Genomic DNA, 19,146 nt, shown 5'->3' with positions numbered 1-19,146 from the left:
GTCTCTAGCATGGTGATGTACAGCAATACAATGATTAGCAGATATGCGAAGGAAAAAAAAGACACCAGCTAGGATTGAACCAGCAACCTCTAGCACTACCACATTGAACCACCATTTAGACCACTGCACCATATTGACTTGTAGATAGATATGTGCACCATAAATATATGGTGCATTTTGTTGGACTTGGAAAGAATTGTCACTACTCAGTACTGCAACAATGCAGTTTCAAGGCTAGTAGTGTTACCTGCTATGAAGTTAAGGGCCACTAGACTTCTATTGATCACTACTGTACCCTGCAATAGCATATGTAGGGTTGTCATTGTAGTGCTATAATGGAAGTAACATGGTCTTTAAGCATTGAACACTATAGTAGGTCTCATGACCATTCTTATCTTGAACATATACACAATTATGCAGTTTATAAGATCATTACTAGACCATATCCTTATATGATCTAGATACACTTATATTGATTTAGACAAGTTGACCCTTAACTCTAAGTTGCTTAAGCACTTAAAGACAATAGTCTTGACTTTAAGACCGCGGTCTTAGAGCCAAGTCCATGGTCTTGGCTCCAAGTTCACGGTCTTAGCTCCAAGTTCACGGTCTTAGCTCCAAGTTCACGGTCTTGGCTCCAAGTTCATGGTCTTGACCTCAAGACCACCAAGACTGCAGACTTGAGGCTAAGACCATGGTCTTGGCTCTAAGACCGTGGTCTTGGCCCAAGTTCAGATTCAAGACCATGACATTTTGCTGATGGCCCGTCGAGATCAAGACGCGCAAAAAGGGTGATATACGTGACCCGTTCGAGGATCCGAAAGCAGGTGAGGAAGAGGAGGAGGAGGAGGAGGCGGAGGAGGAAGAAGAGCCGGGAAGGAAACTGAAGAAGGCAACGAAGATGACGAAGACCAAGGAGCCGATCCCCCGGAGCTTGACGACGATGAAGATGATGACGAGGACCTGGCGCTCACTTCAAGCCTTGAGCCTAAGTCCTGCACTCGCAAGGCAGTTCGTGGACAGCTCACCTCCTACGCTGACCTTCTCTTCACCGTCCAGCAGCGCGTTTGCATATTCATGCTCTTCGTGATCGGACGTCGCTTCCGCATCCTCCGCTGGGACAGAGCAGGTGTCATCGTGACCAAGTCAATCGATTATTTCGAAGACTGGAACCCTCTGTGCAACTTCTTCTGGTGCATCTCACGTCTACCTGACAACAAGCTAGGCTTTGACCCTACTGCCACGCGTCTCTTTGAGACCGATCCAGAGTGGGAGCAGATGGACACCTTTGCCACCGCCCTCGAGTCCGACGTGAGCAGTGAACCACGACCGCTCGAGGATGGAGAGCTCGAGCTCAAATCAGAGATCGAGGATGCGGAAGGGCCTGGCTTCGTGTTCGACTATGTTCGGCAGATGTTCGCTAGATCGCTGAAGGACCCCCGGTGGCCACGGTTCAAGCTCCGCGTCCCGGACTCAGGGAAGACACGGGACTATCTTGTGGGGAAACCCACTGTTTACGCGAGCGGAGCGATAGGCCGCGGTACACGTGGCTATGTGGGTCTCGACGTTCAAACTGGCCGCTTTGTGCGGCTCAAGGATGCATGGCGTGCTTCGTACGATGAGATGGAGAAGGAAGGCACCATCGTGGAGCGCCTCAATCATGCTGGTATCACTGGTGTTCCAACCGTGATCTGCCACGGGGACGTTGATAGGCAGAGGACGGCGACAGCTGCTTGGTGGGAATGCAAGAATCCACGGGGCGTGAAGAGAAAATTCGAGGATGACAGCACCGACGCCCCAGCGATTGCAACAGATTCCGTCCACAGTTTTCAGCTAGAATGTCCGATACGTCGTCACAAGCACTATCGTGCAGTGGTTGCACAAGTATGCATGAATCTCAAGAAATTCAAGACTGGGAGGCAGCTGGCCAGCATCATCTACGATTGCTTCGAGAGTGAGTTCTTGTTAATTTCGCCCTACCGCGCACCACCTGCTAACATTTCATTGCAAAGCGCACCGTCTCGCAGCAAATCTTGAGAACAATGGTATCCTGCACCGGGATATCACCGACGATAACATTGTCATCTATCCTGGTGTCGGCATGAAAGACGGATGTCGCCAGCTCCTCTGGAGAGGCATCTTGACTGACTGGGAGATCTCCAAGCCAATCGCGGTAGGGGTGCGTCCCCGGGCTCGACAGCCGGAGAGGACAGTACGTCTCTTTCGCTGAAGATCCTACCACGTACGCTCATAAATCACTATCCAATTCAGGCAACTTTCCAATTCATGTCTGCCAATCTGCTGAATGCTGTTGGCCCAGTGAGCATCCCGGACGAGCTCGAGTCCTTCATCCTCATCATCATCTACTACGCCACTCGCTATCTCGAGTCCAACATCCTTCATGACACCGATGTTGCAAGCTTCCTCGACGAGTGCTTCGACTGTTACACTATTGATGGCGACGCTATCCTCTGTGGAGAGCGCAAGTTGAGCATCGTTGTGGTAGATGGAAGGCTGCTTCGTCGACGAAATATGGCATTCGTACCCGTCAGCTTCTGTGCTCCCCTCGATGCGTTCATTGGGCAATGTCTCCTTCGATTCAGCGCCCTCTACAAGGTTAGAGCCTATGATGCTTGGGCAGAGAAGAACCCAAGCACTACGGAAACCCTCACGCCCATCAAGCTCAACTGCTCTCCTAGCGGTGTGAACAAGAACTCAGAGGCTCCTCGTGGTCTGCTAGATGAGTGCACGCGGGCCAAGTACGAAGCAGACTGGGAGGAACATATCAACGTGACACCGGTAAAGAAACCGCAGGAGCCTAACGAGGGAGAAAGGGTATTCGCCAATCACATGCGGAATCACTCCTGGATGGATTGGGCCTTCGCGAAGGCTCTCAGCATGGGATACGGATGGGATCAAGCAATTCGACACCCCAGTGGTGACCGGGTTCCGAAGGGCTGGAAATCCCCACATGCCGTCATTCCCACCTCCGGTATCTCCCCAGGACAGAAGGTGCGAGAGACTGCAATCGCACAGCTTTCCCGACGGCAGACGTGACGAGATGCGCACCGTGAATCCTGGCGAGAACGCGTCGTGGTTTCCTTCATAACAGTTGCCTCGGAAGAAGTATGTACACCATTCTTGTGCCCCTATGTCTCTCATTTATTGAGGTGTAGTCTGCAAAGACTACAGGACTAGTGTATCTATTAATGGCACCGTCGTGCTGAATTCGAATGTGCCAGTGCCCCATTAGAAGTCACATTGATGTTTTTTCCCGCACAACCTCTCTCAAAATTCACAGAAATGCTGAAGCCTCACAATCACACTATATTGCTTGGCCATCGGCGAAGGCCCGGATATCGGACTTGGTGGTAGCTACCGGTTCGATAGGGCAGTCAAGTGACAGTGACGCTCAGCACTTTTCGGGCGCTTTGTCCTTCCTTAAATGGCCTGCGCCGAGATGCCGTGTGTTCAAAGGGGAAAGCTCAGCGCTTGAGAAGTTGAACTCTTGTTCTCATTGTCCTTCTCATTGTAACCACCAACTGGAGTCACCATCTCCCTCGTATTCAGCCAATCTCTCATATACTCATCTCTCTAGCTGAACTCTCAGTCTGCACATCGCCACTTCACCGCACGGCTGAGCATGGCGACTTCCGCCACTGAATTAGACATCGAAAGCTTCTTGCGCGAATTCCTCCCCGCTCCAGAACCCACCCTTCCTCCTCCAGGGGAGTCAAGCTATAACCCATTCTCCGATCTAAGAGATGCAGACAACGTCTCTGACCAGGCTCTTTCGGAGCTATTTGTGAGTTAATGCTCTCTCATTCTGGGCGTAACAGGGCTAATCCACATCCTAGGTCGCTGCCATCAACAACCACTGTCTTACTGCAGGCTCAACAGCGTCGCCATATCAGCCCTCTTCCCAAAAACATCCACTCGGTAGTAGCGCCGCCCTCTTCCGTGCTGAAGACTCCGTCATAGGGACTCAGCCTCTCGAGTTCGACCAGGCGGTGTCCATCGAGTTCCACAGCCATCGTCGCGGAATCGACCCTTTCGAATTCAAAGATAGCAAGGCACATGCCCGGCTCGCCAAGCCACGCAAAAGGCTCTTTGAACGTCTATCTGCGATTGCGGAGCTAGTTTTCGCTGTGCAACATCGCGTGTTCCACTTCATGCTTTTCGTCGTTGGTCGCCGCTTCCGCTTACTCCGTTGGGATCGCGCTGGGGTCGTATTCACCCAGTCCATCGACTACTACGAACACCCGGGCGTTCTGTCCAATGTTTTTCGGAGGCTTTCTCGACTTACAGACGAGGCTCTCGGTTTGGACCCTAGCGCCACTCGTTTGCTTCCTGCAGATATCGACTTCTTACGCATGGACGTTGCATCCTTGAAGAACCCAACGGATGTCAGTCCCGTTGAGCGCAAGCTTGAGGAAATGGAATGTCAAGGTCCCTGCACCTTTGATTACGTCCGTTCCCTGTTCCGAAAGTCGCTCCAAAGTCACTGGCCGCGCTACCGACTCCAGATCGACGACAACACAGGCTCTCATGCGTTTCTCGTGGGGAGACCTGTCTTCTGTGCCAACGATTTGGTCGGCCGCGGCACACGAGGTTACGTCGCCCTCGACTGCAAAACCGGTGGCTTCGTGTGGCTCAAAGATGCCTGGCGCGCTTCTTATGTGATCTCGGAGACCGAAGGCGACACTCTCCACAAACTCAATTGCGCTGGTGTTGAAAATGTTCCTACGCTGGTATGTCACGGCGATGTCCATCATCAACGCACTACCACGGGCGACTTCTGGGAACGACACCAGCAGCCACTCTTGCCCCCGGATACTCATCCTCCATCATCACCGTTCCTCACTGCTTCTTCGTGCACGCCTTGTTCTTCATCCCAGAGTAGCAAGAAGCGCAAACGGGTGGAGGAGTCAGGATTCGTTGAAGGGTCGGCCTATGGTCCCAGAGCAAGCACGAAATCGGACTGTCCTCTTCGGCAGCACCGACATTATCGTATCGCTGTGTACGAGGTTTGCATGCCTCTCAAGGAATTTCAGCACGGGCAGCAACTATTATCTATCGTCCTGGATTGCTTGCGAGGTAAGCTCATCGTGCGATCTCTCATTGAATGCGCCTAACACCGTCCTGCAAAGCTCATCATCAGGCGGCTACAAATCCCAAGACTCAGCTTCTTCATCGCGACATCAGCGGCGGCAACATCCTTATCTATCCCAAGGTGAGATGCGACGAGGACGGCCAGAATCCTTCGTTGGTGTGGTCCGGCATCCTTAGCGATTGGGAGCTTTCAAAGCCCGTTGGAGTTCAGGAAGCAGCATCAAGGGCTACGCAAGCAGAACGCATGGTACGTACATGAATGACATCACTTGCTTATAGCACCAATCTGACTTCACGTGCAGGGAACCTACCAGTTCATGTCCGTCAATCTCCTCACAAACATCACTAAGCCCGTCGAGATCTCGGACGAACTCGAGTCTTTCTTCCACGTCCTCGTCTACTACGCCATCCGCTACCTCCATTCGAATTGCAAACACGTCGATTCCTGGGTTGGCAACTACTTCCACACGTATGCCGGCCCCGGACGCATGCTCTGTTGCGGGCAGAAGTCGACCACCATCGAGTTCACTGGCCAGCTCCGCACGAGGGTCCTCGAAGGCCCCCTTTTATTCCACAGCCCCATGGACTTCGTCCTCAGCACCATACTCAAGAGCTTGACAGCGCACTACAAAGTCATGCAATACGAAGCGATGCAAGCCTCTCCTCCCTCCCCTCGACCTCAAAGAAAGCCCTTGCGTGAAGAGCCCTATGTACCCGTGGGGTTTGTCCCCTCGACGTCGAAGTACAAAGATCACCCTCAGGTTGCACAGTGGGAGGCACAATGGGAGTCAGAAACGCTAATGGACCGCAGTCCCACGCCCGACGATCGGGAACTAGCGACGAAGGTCGCAGATCACGAGTTCATGCTCGGGTTGCTCGCCCGACAGATCTGGAACTCCCGCTGGCGCATCGACGATCGCATGCCTAAGGCACAGGTTTCAGACGGAGGTACGCACACGAACGCGAAGTCACGGTCTCCAGAGACTCCACCACAGGCAGCGCCAGCGAGCAACAAGCGACAGCGGACGTCTGGGCCAGGGCGTAACATCTCTCTACCGGCGCACCTGCACACCTCCGCACGTCGTACGCGAAGTTGGGCCCGCACTCTCCCCATTCGCAGGGGCGCAAAGACATAGGCAGGATCACCGGACGTACATACGTCGCTCACGAGGAGGGTTCCCGACACTTGCGATAACCTCATCTTCCAAAACACCTCCCCTCCCTGTGCGTGACTTGATCGCTGTCAGGCCCGGATTTTATCCGTGTCTCCTACCAGCCGATTCTCCCTCAATTTCCATACTGCTCTGCTATTCTGGAGTGTTATTCTCCGCTATTTGCATCTACTTGTACAGTGATAGACTTGCGTCCCTTATACGTTATACCCCGTCCCCTTCATCTGTAGTGCCGCCGCCGCTCTAGTCATTCCGTGCACATCAGAGAGAAGGACTTGCGAAGCGGTTAACTTATCCATCGACTTCCGTAGTATCAATTATCATATAGCTCAAGTGTGTCGTACTTTGTGCTCTAGATATATCTTATCTTACGCCTTCTCGATTATGCTCGCTGAGACGCGATTGAGCGCCACAGCATCAGGCGCCCATACTCACGGTCGATGACGCGTCTCAGTTTCTATGCATACGACGACGATCCACCCCGCCAAGATTATGCAAATCAACGCCAGGGTACGACTTTGTGGCCGCATATCCAAAACACTGATAAGACGAATATCGCAATGCAATAGGTAGAAGTTCGGATTGATCGCGACGGTGCTGGAGATCCCGATCACTAACGCCTGGTATCCCAGTGCCCTATGGGTCACCTTCATCCCCAAATTTATTGTACATATTCAAGGATAAACTCACCTTTAAAAATGTGCGCCCGCATTATGCACTGCTGGATAGTACACTACTGTGAGTAGGCGATCACTTGATCACTTTCTCAGCCTGTCCTGAAATGGTAAGCGGTACGCGTGTCCATGTTTATTGTCCTTGACCTAACACATCTCCATAGCGGCCGTCAGACTCGCACCTTCTTTCCTGTCAATTTACCACATCGACGGTGACACGTACATCTGCGTACTCCATGACGACGTCCGCTGTTCTTCTCGCCGCAGAGGAATTCTGCCACGAGTTCCTCCCGCAACCACGCGATTTCTCCGACCGCAGTAAAGCGGAATCGAACCCATTCCATGCTCTAAGCAACGCTAACAGGTTGATTGAGAACGAACTTTCAGAGCTGATTGTGAGTTCCTTCTCCCATTCTCAACGGCTGAACTCACCCGTAGAGTAGGTGGCAGCGATCAACGACACTGGCCTTGTTTCCGGTTCCACGGCGTCAAGATATCATCTTCCTCCTGACTTCGAGTGTACAGATGGGACACAGCTGTCCACAGCACTCTTTCGCACCGGTGCTTTACCAACAGGAGAACACCCACATTGGGCCGACCAGAGTGTACCCATCCACGTTCAGACTCACCGCACTAACATCGACCCTTTCGATGCTGCCGCACCTCAAAATAACTATGGCGCACTTAACCGTTCTCGGACGGAGGTACTCGACTGTATCTCGGACATCGCAGAGATTCTCTTCGCTGCCCAGCAACGTGTCTTCCTCTTCATGCTATTCTTCGTCGGACGCAGGTTTCGCGTCCTGCGCTGGGATCGTGCCGGGGTGATCAGTACTCCTGCCATTGACTACTACGGCCACCCTCATATCCTCTGCGACATCCTGTGGCGGCTTGGACAGCTCGACGAGAGCTCGCTAGGGTTCGATCCCAGCGCCACTCGTATCCTTCCTGGCGACACCGACTTCACGCTAATGGACTTCGCCGGCCTCAAGACGGACACCGATCTGAGCGACACAGAACGTCGGCTTGACGAGTCCGAGGTTCGTGAACACCCCGTTTTCGAGTACGTTCGGTCGTTGTTTAGGACGTCGCTCTCCGACGACTGGCCGCGCTTCAAGCTTCATATAAACGACGGAGAGAGCTCCAAGTCGCACGCTTACCTCGTGGGGAAGCCTACCTTTTGTCCTCCCGAATTATTGGGTCGTGGCACGCGTGGCTACGTCGCATACGAGTGCGAGACAGGTCGTTTCGTGTGGCTCAAGGACGTGTGGCGCGCGTCGTATATGCTCACCAAGACTGAGGGCGAGGTTCTTCGGAAGCTCAACGCTGCTGGCGTGCCACACGTGCCCACTCTCGTCTGCGACGGTGACGTGCGCGATCAGGCTACGATCACCGCCGACTGGTGGGAGCGCATACAGGCTCGTCTTCTATCATCGGAACCCTCTTCGGCCACAGCAGTCCCTTCTTCATCGTCGGGCGGCAAGAAGCGGAAGAGGCGCCGCGCAAAATCTCTTCCGGACGGGATCCTCCGACAACACAGACACCATCGCATCGTTGTGGAGGAGGTGTGCATGCCACTGGATAAGTTTCGATACGGCCGTCAGCTCATCGCTGTTGTTTATGACTGCCTGCGTGGTGAGTTTTGACGCATTGTATGCCCGCATTCGTTCTGATTATTGTATTTGCAGCACACCACCAAGCGGCTACAAATTCGGAGACCCGCATTCTACACTGCGACATCAGCGGGGGTAATATTCTGATATACCCAAAAATTGTACGGGTTCCTGAGGGACAAATACCTACAGTTGTTTGGACAGGTGTCCTGACCGACTGGGAGCTGTCGAGACCATTGGACTCCCGTGAGGTAATGTCGAAAGTTACGCAGGCGGACCGCATGGTGGGTTGCTCTTTTATTCGTTAGGCATGAGTCGACTCACGACAAAGCGCAATCAGGGAACCTATCAGTTCATGTCAGTGAGCCTGCTCACGCGCATCACCAAGCCCGTGGAAATCTGCGACGAGCTGGAGTCATTCTTCCACGTCCTTGTCTACTACGCCGTGCACTACCTCCGCTCAAATTGCCCCGACATCTCCTCCTGGGTAGAAGACTACTTTCACAGATACGCGGGTCCGGAGTGCATGCACACATGCGGCCAGAAGTCGTACACGATGGAGGTCGCTGGCGGGCTTAGAATACGTTCCCCTGAGGGCCCCCTGCTCTTCCGTAGCCCCATGGACGACGTGCTTTCTGACATTCTGCAGAGCTTGCGGGCTCATTACAAGGTCATGAAGTACGATGCCGCCCAAGCTTCCGCTCCTCCTCCCCCTCCCAACACTCCTCCAGAGCCACTGTCCCTTATTCAACAGGCCGTCCTTGCCAAACACGGCAAGTACGACAGCGACCCTGAACAGGTCGCAAAATGGAGAGCTGAATCGCGGGCGCGCCGTGCAAACAAGGTGCCTACTCCAGAGGAACGTGAACTCGCGAAGCAGGTTGCAGATCACCACTTTATGCTCGACCGCCTTGCAAGAGCGCTCCAGGACCCATGGTCGCGAGACAACGATCGTATACCTGCTTCCTGTGACCGGGAACGTTCATCGGTCATCTCTAGCGGGGGTGGAGATACCGAGCCGAGGAGCTCGAAGCGACAGCGAACCTCCGGACCTGAGCTCAACGTGTCACTACCGGCTCGCCTGCACCCATCCGCTTCGCGCGCGCGACCTCGCGCCCGTACCCGCCTTCTCCGTGCGAAGGTAGCGCACGGGGTGGTGGCGTACACGTGTCGGCGACGACGAAATGCGGATGCCGGGTGAAAGGGTGAAGGAACAGCCTGTGACGATCGCGAGCTTTCAAGCCCAGTGAGAACCTACATGGGTTCCGCTGGTTTACGTCGGCGAAAGTCGTGTCAGAGCGGTTGAGGTCGGAAAGTCTCGGTTCATATTGGGCGGACGATTTCAGACGCTCAAACGCTGTCTCTAACTGACCTTATGGTGACTGGATCAGACGTGCATGTCCTGACACCGGTGACGTCGACGTATCTCTCGCTTGTCTCTAACGTGTCTCTAAAGTCTATGTACACCCTTAGCTTGTGCTCACAAACCATTGCATGTGCCCTTTGGACCAGCCACCCCAGGTGTCTGTGCGTGCGGCTGTTCGCTCCTACTACCCAGTTCGCAAACTTCTACAATCACTTCGATCCACTGCCCCCGCCCGCTGATGCTGTTATGCTCTCCACCCCCAGTTATGCCATATTTCCCATTTGACCCCAGACTCAAGGGGTTTGGGATGAGGGGGAGGATGAGGATGAGTCGGACGCGAGGAGGTGTTGGGTGGATGCGCAGAGGAGTTCTTTGGTACGTGCACCAACATCGCACATTTGCATTTTCTGCACCATTCTTCCCTCTCCTTCTCCATTTCAATCGCTCCTTCCTCAGTGAAGAGGAGTGTTATTTCATGCCCATCTTCTGCCACATTTTTCCCCTTTTCTCTCCATCAATCTCCTTTCTTGGTGAGGAGGGTAAGAATATGACGTCATGCGCTTTAAGCGCCGACGTTCAAATTCGCTCAAGGTACATTTTGTCTCTTTATTCACTACACCTACCATCTCTATCCCCTCGCGTGCAAGCCGTCTCCTCTAGGGTTTTCAGACTTTGATGCTTAACACTTGATCCCATGCCTTGCAACTTTAGCATACTACAATCAAGATGTCGGCTCGTATATTGTAAGTACTTCCTTCTCGATACAGCTTCCTGACAAGCCCTCGGAGACAACTGCGTCAAAAAAGCCACGCGCCCCTTGCAAGATGACGCGGTGGCCTCCCGCACCAGACCTGAAGGGTGCAAAGTACGTGGAAATCCACTCACCGTGCTAGGTCCCGGGTTCACTCACTCTAATAGGTGGGTTCATGCGCGCAAATGGTACACGGATGCCCATGGCACACTGGAGGCCTTCGAGGCGCACTACAAGACTCTGAGTTCCTCGTATCACAGGTAGGTCGCCCGCACTCTGTTCCTGTGTCTGCTTGATTAATTTGTCTTCGCAGAAACTCGGACACGTTGCTCCCTCGTTGACGGTACGTGAGGAGCACCGCTATTGAGTCCCATTTCTGAACCCTTCTGATGAGGCCACCTTCAGATTATCCCCAGTCTCGCAATCGGGCGCGTTCAAGTCGAACGTCGGAGGCATCGGCCTCCCACCTGTTTCAGTGGCTCGCAAGGTGGGCGGCTCCCATGCCAGTGGGATGAAAGGCTACTCCTGTCAGTATTCCACGTGTCCAAACATTTCCAGTCTGCTCCCGCTCTATTCTGTAGTTCTCGATTGTAGCTGTATATAGCACCGTGTAGCCATACGTTCCCATACGACCGTATACAGTATTAATTAATTTGTATTCAATGACACATATCGACAACAACCATCCCTGCCCAACCAGACCCGAGTGCGACCCGAGCGTAACCAGCCGCACCCGATAACACACAAACTGACCCGATGTATGGTCGTATGGCATTGTGCGACCATACAGCCTTATCTGACCGCACACAGCTGAAGTGGGGATATGCACGGAAGTTCGTATTATTTCGGGGTTCCCTACTGCATACCGTACTAATCGACCTAATACAGTAGAGACCATGTCGATTCTCACTGGGTTTCAAGGGCGGCCAGCTCATACTGAGGCGGAGGCATCACAAATACGGAGAGCCATACCATAGCAACGTTCACAAACAAGTCGGCGAGAGCAAGATCATCTGCGCGCCTGCGTCGCTGTCATTCGCGCGTTGACCTCTTTCGTTTGGTGTCTCTTCCGCGAATCTACTCCCTCCACCTTCGCTTATCGTACATTGGACGCGAAGGTATCATTGCGAATGACTCATTCGCTGGGTCTCTAGCAGAAGTTTCTCGTACTCTCATCGTACCTTGTAACTCGTGATTAATTGTAACGGCCTCATTCTAATATACCGGCAAAATCTCCAGACTACCTTGCCGATGACTCTTCTCACTGCCATCGGTCTGATGAGTCCAGGGGAGCGTGGCAGGAATTGGAGATCTGACCTCTATGACAATCAGGGCGGATACTGGGACCGATTATTACATTGGAAAATATGATAAGTACTTATGAAGCGTCGCATAGAGTATGGATGAAATAATCCGCGCGACGGTGTCATCCTTGCAGGTTATATAGTCGGCGAGATGCTGAATGGTCCTGGTATGATGCGGCAAATGCGAGGAGTGCAAACTCACAGGGTACAGATAGCTCAAGGCGATCGTGGGGGAAGAGATTCAGCGAAGGGGTATGACGTTGCACCTTCGGCGCGAGAAGCGACAGGTAGGTACTACGGGATGCTCGGGTGTACGAAGTAGTCGAGTACCTGTCACTAAAATAGTAAACTCGATCATACATCGCACAGCGACTCGCGAATGATATCAACGCGCGTGATGATGACAAACCTCGAGACATTCCTGTCAGACCGACACCAACGGAAACAAACGGGCCTTACGAGGCGCCGCAGGAAGGCCGCTGGGAGGCCTGTGCCGTGAGGAGTGATTGAAGTGTTGACGTGAACGTGCTGTTCGCATCGTAGAAGGCGAAGTGCATGCTCCGCGAGCGCATGAGAACCAGAGACATGTATCAATAGAAGAACTGCGCGGTTGCAGTCCATGGGAGAGGCCGACTCCGAGTCCTAGGTATAGCTGGCATAGATGCGAGGTGATATCACATCGAATCCTCGAACCTGGGCGTAGTAGCCTAAGGGCTGAGAGTTGTACATACCATACCCCCGAAAGCACGATAGCAGGAGGCAAGTTGAAGGTGACCAGCATCAATGGTAATTGCCAGTATCCGAAAAGTAGTGCCACGTGCGGTGGCGATGGCGAGCTGGCGCCCGTAATCTTCTTCATGACGACGGTGACCGTGAACTCCGCCTTCCCAGGCCATTCTCTCGCCGAAACTCTCTCTGCTATCGCACTCATGTATGTTGACATGACACTCTGTACAGATGCTCGCGTATTTGATTCCGTATGGATCTAGAGGGCTTTGTAGGTGAAACACGGTGATCACCGCGGCCACAAGAATGTCGTCCATTGCACCAAGAATACTATCGCTGACGTTCACAACCATTCACAGGGTACACTCTTCCCATGCTGCTATCGAACGGAAAGCAACAGGAACAGCGCCGTCGACTTCTACAGTGATGTTCGCCGATACGCAGCTAACGGGAGCCACACAGCACGTTTACGGGCTCTCATCGGAAGGTCTGCTGAATTCTCATCACATATCCTGTGCAACGATTACGAAGGGGCCGTGCGGCATGGACTACCTCGCTCAACTGTTCAGTCGCAGCTCAGGGCTGTTTCTGGTGAAACACTTGGCCTGCATGACATCATGATGCGAATTGCATGGCTGTCTCACCCCTCTCTCAGTTCCTTATAAAATGCTAATCACGCTGATTTTGAATGTCCAAACTTCGGTCGAGTTCGTTGGCGTCCCAATACGATGCAAGGCCGCGGAGGGAACCAGTCCTATAGAGGCCATGCGGCTCGAAGCACTAGCGTTTGAAGTATAGAGCCGTGAGTGTAAAGCCACTTTGATTGGTGAACAGCAGTGCTCCATTCGGGTCAATTACTGATCAACAAACTTAAAGAAGCGACCCTCACAACTATGAACACCGCGATGAGATCGATTGTAACTTCTCCTCTCACGTTTGCAGCATCACTGAATGTAGTATAAAGATTTCATTGCCCGACGCCCCACCACAACCCTGCGCTCCATCTAGGACAGGCATACTGAGCATCTCTGCGGTTGCGGATGCCTGTCGTTACAGCTCTCAGAGTGAACCTCGCGCTGACCTGCGTGGAGAGCGCACTCTACGGGGCGTTTGTCGTCCTCGCTGTCACCTCTCTTGTGGTCCTCATCGCCCGGCATGGGAAAGACACCGGTCTAAGCTCATCGCTGTCGCCAGCTGGTGTAATCCAGTCCCCGCTATGCATGGGTACCGTCATGTTACTCATAACCGTCACCGGGGTGAGTCTTATACGCCGATGTCTTCGACTTCTGTACGCGTTCCTGATGCTTTATCGGCCTTAGCACTGGATCACCACAGTCATACGTCTCTACGAAGCAATCAGGGACGAAACGGGCGGGACACAAGCTTCAGCGTATTACCTAACAGTAGAAGCGAAGCCGCACGTCGTAGCCACTGCGTTTGTAGTCGCGTCCGTTATAGTGGGAGATATCATTCTGGTGAGTGTACATCAACTGTCGTCAGCCTGTCTCCTGATGACGGCGATCAAGACGTACCGCATCTGGGTCGTTTGGCACAGGAAGTTTTCAATGATCATTTTTCCCATCCTATGCACGTTGGGATACACGGGTATGCTCATAGTTTATGAGCGTTCAAGTCGACAAAACTGACTTGCGACTTGCATAGCCACCGGCACAAGTGTCGTTGAACTGTTTGCGATCTTCAACAGAGGAGAAAGCATATTTGTGAGAGCCTCCCAGAAACGGATTATAACTACTGCAGCACTCACCCTCTCGTGAGTTCTTACTATGGGTTTATAGATTGATCCTCTGCTGACTCAGGCCGAACTCTGCTTCAGGACAAATGTTTACGGAACAGGTGAGCACGTCGCGTTCTTCGTATCTCGCGTGCTGTTCCATACTCGACCCTCTAGTCTCCATCGCATATCGCATTTGGGTGACTAACAGAGCTATGAAACATGGCCGCATGAAGGGCTCCAGTATAGGCTTATACGTGAGTCTCTCCTCATAGTCGTTCAAAGCGATCTGGCAGCGAACCTATCGTACAGGAAGCATTAGTCATTTTCATCGAGAGCGCGGCGCTTTACACGTACGTCGCTGCACCTATCCGTACGAATCGCCATGCTGAGCCGCTCCAGGTCATGGACGCTTTTCTTCCTTGTATCATACTCCGCCTCCTCACTCCTCGAAACCTTCGCCTTCCATTGCATCCCAGTTGTTACCGGCATCTCATTCATGCTCATCATCGTCCGCGTCGGCCTCGGCTTCTCCTGGTCCGAGGATACAGGGGAGAGCTTAGGAGTCACGACGCGCGTGCCGGTTGTCGGACGCCTGCCAACCCGTGGACAGGACTCGGGGGAGCCGTATCCGCTGCGCATGATCACGCTGAATGTGACACGAACCGTCGAGCGGGAGACGGACTTTGCTTTGCCGCAGTCGCCTGGGGACAAGGGGAGGAGGGGCAGCGTAGACGAGACGTTCAAGGATCTGACGAAGGATAGAGCAGAGTCGGTCTAGGTGGATTGTTTACATTGTATGTGTAGTAGCGTACCTCGTGTAGCAGCTGGATGGATGCGTCGTGCCGGAGCTCAGTCTCCCCAAAGGGCGGAGAAGCGCAGTCAGCCGCCATGTTTTTGCCGAATCGAGCGAATGCACGGACGGGTCCTGGGAAGCGCCCGTGGCACAGTGATATCATGTTTCGCGAACTGTTCATCATGTCTACCGAGTCTTGTCCGCTACGGCCTCGAGCCTACATCATCAAGTCTCTTGCTTAGAAACCTGACCTTTCCGTCGGTTGGGTGGGCTACTAGTATAAGATTTCGAGCCGCCCGGCGAGTTAGAAGGTAAACGAATGTAATGCTCAGCGTTCGGCCCGGTACGAACGGTGTGAATCAGTCAGAGGGTTTACAATTCCACGCAACTGGCTACGTAGCCACGCATGCACACAGTCGCGCGTTCGCTTTCGCAGTTACAACACAAGCGTGCAGTCGTGTAATCGCAGAGTCGGGTAAACGACGCTAAGGATCTTATTCTTGGTTCTCAGTGGCCCCTGCAACAAAGGTCTTTCCTTGCGCAATGTAGATCGACTATAGTCTAAATATTCTCTACCATTTATCCAGTTCTCAATGCGCTCAAAATGAGTCTACTCAAGGGGTTTGCAGGATATATAGACTTGAGCCATGCCCTTCGCCGAACTCCTGCCAGAGGGCGCTCCATGTACAACTTACAATAGACGCGCAGTCACACGACTGCGTGGCTGCATACACACAGAGCTTGGCAAGCTTCGCCATCAATCGACTGCGTGAATACGTGGTTACGCAGCCTGCTACGTAGCCAGTTGCATGAAATGGTAAACGTTCTCGAATCAGTAGAGTAGCGGACCTAGAAGGTAACCGAATGTATTGCTACGTAATGTGAGCCAATAATATGGTGGTATAGTACGGAGAAAGGGCTCACCTCAGCGTTCGGGGTACGAACGGTGAGGTGGGAGGTCCCGCGTATATGAGCAATGCCGTAAGGCACTATCGGACGTGTATCGTAACGATCAAAAGATACGGGAATTGCAAATAAGTACGAAAAAGGAAATACCGACGTCGGGAGGGCGCGTGCGCTTTGACCGGTGCCGGGAAATACAACAACTACTTAGGACCATCTGCTACAGAGGATGTTGATATAAGTGATTTTCTATGAAGCATCACACAGAAAGTGGAGGAATAAACTGTGCGATGGCAAATGATGATGATATTGTTAAGCGCCGCAGTGAGCGCAGCCCAAGTAAGTGGGGCTGCTACCAAGAGTCCCGGATGTGGATCAACGGCGACGGGCCGGGGCTAGCCGCGACACTTTATACTTACTTACTTACCAACATTGCCTGAGCGTCTAAAGCGACGGTCCCGAGTCCCGACGGTGCACAGCCTGAGGCGGGTCATTGATAGTATATGTATCCTGTCCGCACAGCGACCATGAGTACATCATCACCCCTCATTCGTCCGTAGCCCGTCGTAGAGGCCAGGCATGAAGTTCCTTGTCCCCTTCGCTCTCGTCTCGGCTGCGGTTGCGACCCCGGCCTTGTCTTTTCATGACAACAATGCCCAGCAGCCGATGATGGGCGACGTTGTTACGACTGAGTCGCACCCCGGATTTGACCTCGATCTGAGCGCGCCCTGTCTGGTGCAGCTCGAGGGTCAGGAGGAACCTATGATCATGACAGAACTTGAGAAGGTATGCATATTCTTAGTCATCTCTGCACCTTATTCGCGTCCTGAAAATATCGAGATCCAAGCGAAGGCTCATGGTATTAGGTTCTTTGACGTGTGAGTCCTACACATGGTAAATGTCCTCATATGCACTCATCGAGTGCACCAGAACCGACACCCCCGAACTCGGAACTCGCGCACACCTCAGGGTTGCCAACAAACGTGTGTTGTGCCTTGAACCTAACAGCCTTTGCGGTCGACGTTGAGCGGGACGCCGTATTAGCCTCCTACCCTGCGCCTAACAACACCCAAACGGTGAAGTCTGTCATCGAGTCATTGAAGATCCAGAATCTCCAGGATATACTCGCCAAGTTCACGAGCTTCCGCACACGCCGTAAGTCAGCTCCCACTGGGGTCTACGCAACCCAGCTCACAAGACGTACGTTATCCAGACTATCGTAGTCAGGTATTATTGCACACGCATGCTGAGCGCTTGTAGCACGCGGTGTATTGATCGAGTTCTAGACGGGGAAGGAGAGTCAGCGATGGCTGTTGAGAAAAATCACCGAAGTAAAACAGCTGATAATCGAGTAACAGCCGGGGTCTCACCTGATTTTGCATAGCTTACAGAGGAGTACGCTCCAGAGGCCTTGCAAGAGAGCATTTCTATTCGCGAGTTCGACCACAGTTGGCAGCAGAGCAGCATTGTATGTGCATTCAGTTACGTTTCTGCCCGCTGGTCTCACTGGAGCGTCCTCCCCAGATTGTTGGCATCAACGGCACTTCTGCGGACGATGATGGTGTCGTCATCCTCGGCGCACACTTGGACAGGTCTGTACACCAGCATAAACCGCTCGCGTGCTATCGCCTTACCAATGACCTCGTTAGTACCAATGACTCGCCGTTCCTGCCTGCCCCCGGTAAGTATGCCATCTAATCCTCTACAGAACTCTTCTGACAATAGCCCCAGGTGCTGACGACGACGGCTCTGGGACAACCAGTATCTTGGAAGCCTATCGCGCTTTGATTGAGGCAGGATTCCGGCCGGAGCGCACCGTCGAATTCCATTGGTATTCTGCCGAGGTATGTATCGTGCATGTCTATAGCTCAGAAGCGTGCGGCTTCATATCCCTTGAACTTCGTCAGGAAGGAGGGCTCCTCGGATCTCAAGCGGTGGTGAAGTCCTACGAGAGTCGCGGCGTCAACGTGATTGCCATGAGTCAGGTTCGTATTCATCGTTTCTTAGACTCTATCGCAGTCTCACAGCGTTCGCCGACAGTATGACATGACTGCATGGGTCAAGCGCGGCACCAAGGAGGAGGTTGGAATTGTCACTGATTACACTGATCCAGAGTCAGTATGCTAGCATTCATCGAGCGTTAGACGCCACGCCTGCTCACCGTGGCACTGCTTGCAGCTTGACTGAGTTCAACAAGAAACTCGTGGAACAGTACCTCTCTGTCCCCTGGGTAGAGACTAAGTGCGGTCACGCATGCAGCGACCAGTATGTTATAAGTAATTCCTAGGCGTCACACTGAGACTTTCCTCCCAATCTCAAAGTGCCTCGTGGAACAAGGCTGGATACCCTAGCGTGTTCACGATAGGTGCGCACGTCGGCATTGCCCATGTCTTTTGACGGTGCTCATGTTTGGCTTTCCTATGCCACCCCGTGATCTGATCCATTAGAGTCCGCATACGAGAACGTGAATGTTCAGTATGTCCATACCCAGAACGAGTGCGCGAAGTCCGACATTCTGTACAAGCGCTATACGTACTGACTTCGGTATCATCCGCAGCACATACGACATCTCAGATGAGTTCAGCTTCGAGCACATGCTCGAGTTCTCCAAGCTCGCTGTTGGCTTTGCTATCGAGCTCGGAGGGTGGAAGAAGTCTTCATGACACGCGACTTCGTAGCAGGTCTGTTCCATCTAGCGCTCTTGCATGTGCACCGTACGCACACCTCCCCAAGGACGCGTGCCGTTGCCAACGGTGGAAGGCGAAGACCAAGTCGCCCCTGATTTTCCGTGATCACAGCCTAGTTGCGTCCAGTTTTCTCTCCACGTGCCTAACCTTCTGGAATCACTTGATATATGTGGCATGTCGGGACATACGCCTTCCAATCAGACGACAGGGAACGCGAATTTTCACTCTCGTCGGAAAGCCTTCATGCCCCTCCATGATGAGAATCGCAAGACGGTGATGTACTTCATTCGGACTTTGTGTCCAGGTCGCC

General features: G+C 53.0%; 6 protein-coding genes across 6 annotated transcripts; 4 read left to right on the top strand and 2 right to left on the bottom strand.

Annotated features, from left to right (window-relative positions):
- Positions 1–1,014: 1,014 nt before the first annotated feature.
- Positions 1,015–5,528, top strand: DICSQDRAFT_17506 (uncharacterized protein; the record flags this gene model as incomplete). The annotated part of the gene is made up of 5 exons (XM_007367776.1): positions 1,015–1,392; positions 1,459–1,736; positions 4,970–5,097; positions 5,151–5,359; positions 5,415–5,528. Coding segments are annotated over 5 exons (1,107 nt in total), but the record flags the coding sequence as incomplete, so codon positions are not given.
- A 257-nt stretch (positions 5,529–5,785) lies between these two features.
- DICSQDRAFT_156293 (uncharacterized protein) lies at positions 5,786–6,492 on the bottom strand. Its single transcript, XM_007367775.1, has one exon. The coding sequence runs from the start codon at positions 6,311–6,313 to the stop codon at positions 5,966–5,968; it is 348 nt and encodes a 115-aa protein (XP_007367837.1). The 5' UTR covers positions 6,314–6,492; the 3' UTR covers positions 5,786–5,965.
- Positions 6,493–7,929: 1,437 nt separating this feature from the next.
- On the top strand, positions 7,930–9,025 carry DICSQDRAFT_108854 (uncharacterized protein; the record flags this gene model as incomplete). The annotated part of the gene is made up of 4 exons (XM_007367774.1): positions 7,930–8,360; positions 8,454–8,590; positions 8,647–8,817; positions 8,880–9,025. Coding segments are annotated over 4 exons (885 nt in total), but the record flags the coding sequence as incomplete, so codon positions are not given.
- A 1,156-nt stretch (positions 9,026–10,181) lies between these two features.
- Positions 10,182–10,445, bottom strand: DICSQDRAFT_138581 (uncharacterized protein; the record flags this gene model as incomplete). Its single annotated transcript, XM_007367773.1, has 1 exon — positions 10,182–10,445. A coding segment is annotated over one exon (264 nt), but the record flags the coding sequence as incomplete, so codon positions are not given.
- Positions 10,446–12,883: 2,438 nt separating this feature from the next.
- Positions 12,884–15,231, top strand: DICSQDRAFT_181961 (uncharacterized protein; the record flags this gene model as incomplete). The annotated part of the gene is made up of 9 exons (XM_007367772.1): positions 12,884–13,520; positions 13,595–13,974; positions 14,038–14,193; positions 14,245–14,323; positions 14,381–14,489; positions 14,553–14,572; positions 14,628–14,707; positions 14,763–14,803; positions 14,853–15,231. The coding sequence occupies exons 2-9, from the start codon at positions 13,759–13,761 to the stop codon at positions 15,229–15,231; spliced, it is 1,080 nt and encodes a 359-aa protein (XP_007367834.1). The 5' UTR covers positions 12,884–13,520; positions 13,595–13,758.
- A 1,587-nt stretch (positions 15,232–16,818) lies between these two features.
- On the top strand, positions 16,819–18,990 carry DICSQDRAFT_108848 (peptidase; the record flags this gene model as incomplete). Its single annotated transcript, XM_007367771.1, has 16 exons — positions 16,819–16,935; positions 16,990–17,027; positions 17,080–17,132; positions 17,194–17,304; positions 17,363–17,376; positions 17,436–17,480; positions 17,534–17,617; positions 17,674–17,741; positions 17,799–17,830; positions 17,881–17,993; positions 18,057–18,134; positions 18,190–18,263; positions 18,328–18,414; positions 18,471–18,514; positions 18,597–18,645; positions 18,707–18,990. 16 exons carry the CDS (start codon positions 16,819–16,821, stop codon positions 18,810–18,812), a joined length of 1,113 nt encoding a protein of 370 aa, XP_007367833.1. The 3' UTR covers positions 18,813–18,990.
- Positions 18,991–19,146: the final 156 nt, after the last annotated feature.

Source organism: Dichomitus squalens, assembly GCF_000275845.1.
Source record: "Dichomitus squalens LYAD-421 SS1 unplaced genomic scaffold DICSQscaffold_28, whole genome shotgun sequence".
NCBI classification, from domain to species: domain Eukaryota; kingdom Fungi; phylum Basidiomycota; class Agaricomycetes; order Polyporales; family Polyporaceae; genus Dichomitus; species Dichomitus squalens.
This window is presented reverse-complemented; position numbering and strand designations above follow the sequence as displayed.

Excerpts from the sequence above, each read along its gene's own strand:
- DICSQDRAFT_156293 (XM_007367775.1), bottom strand. The coding sequence starts at position 6,313 with ATGAGGTTATCGCAAGTGTCGGGAACCCTCCTCGTGAGCGACGTATGT.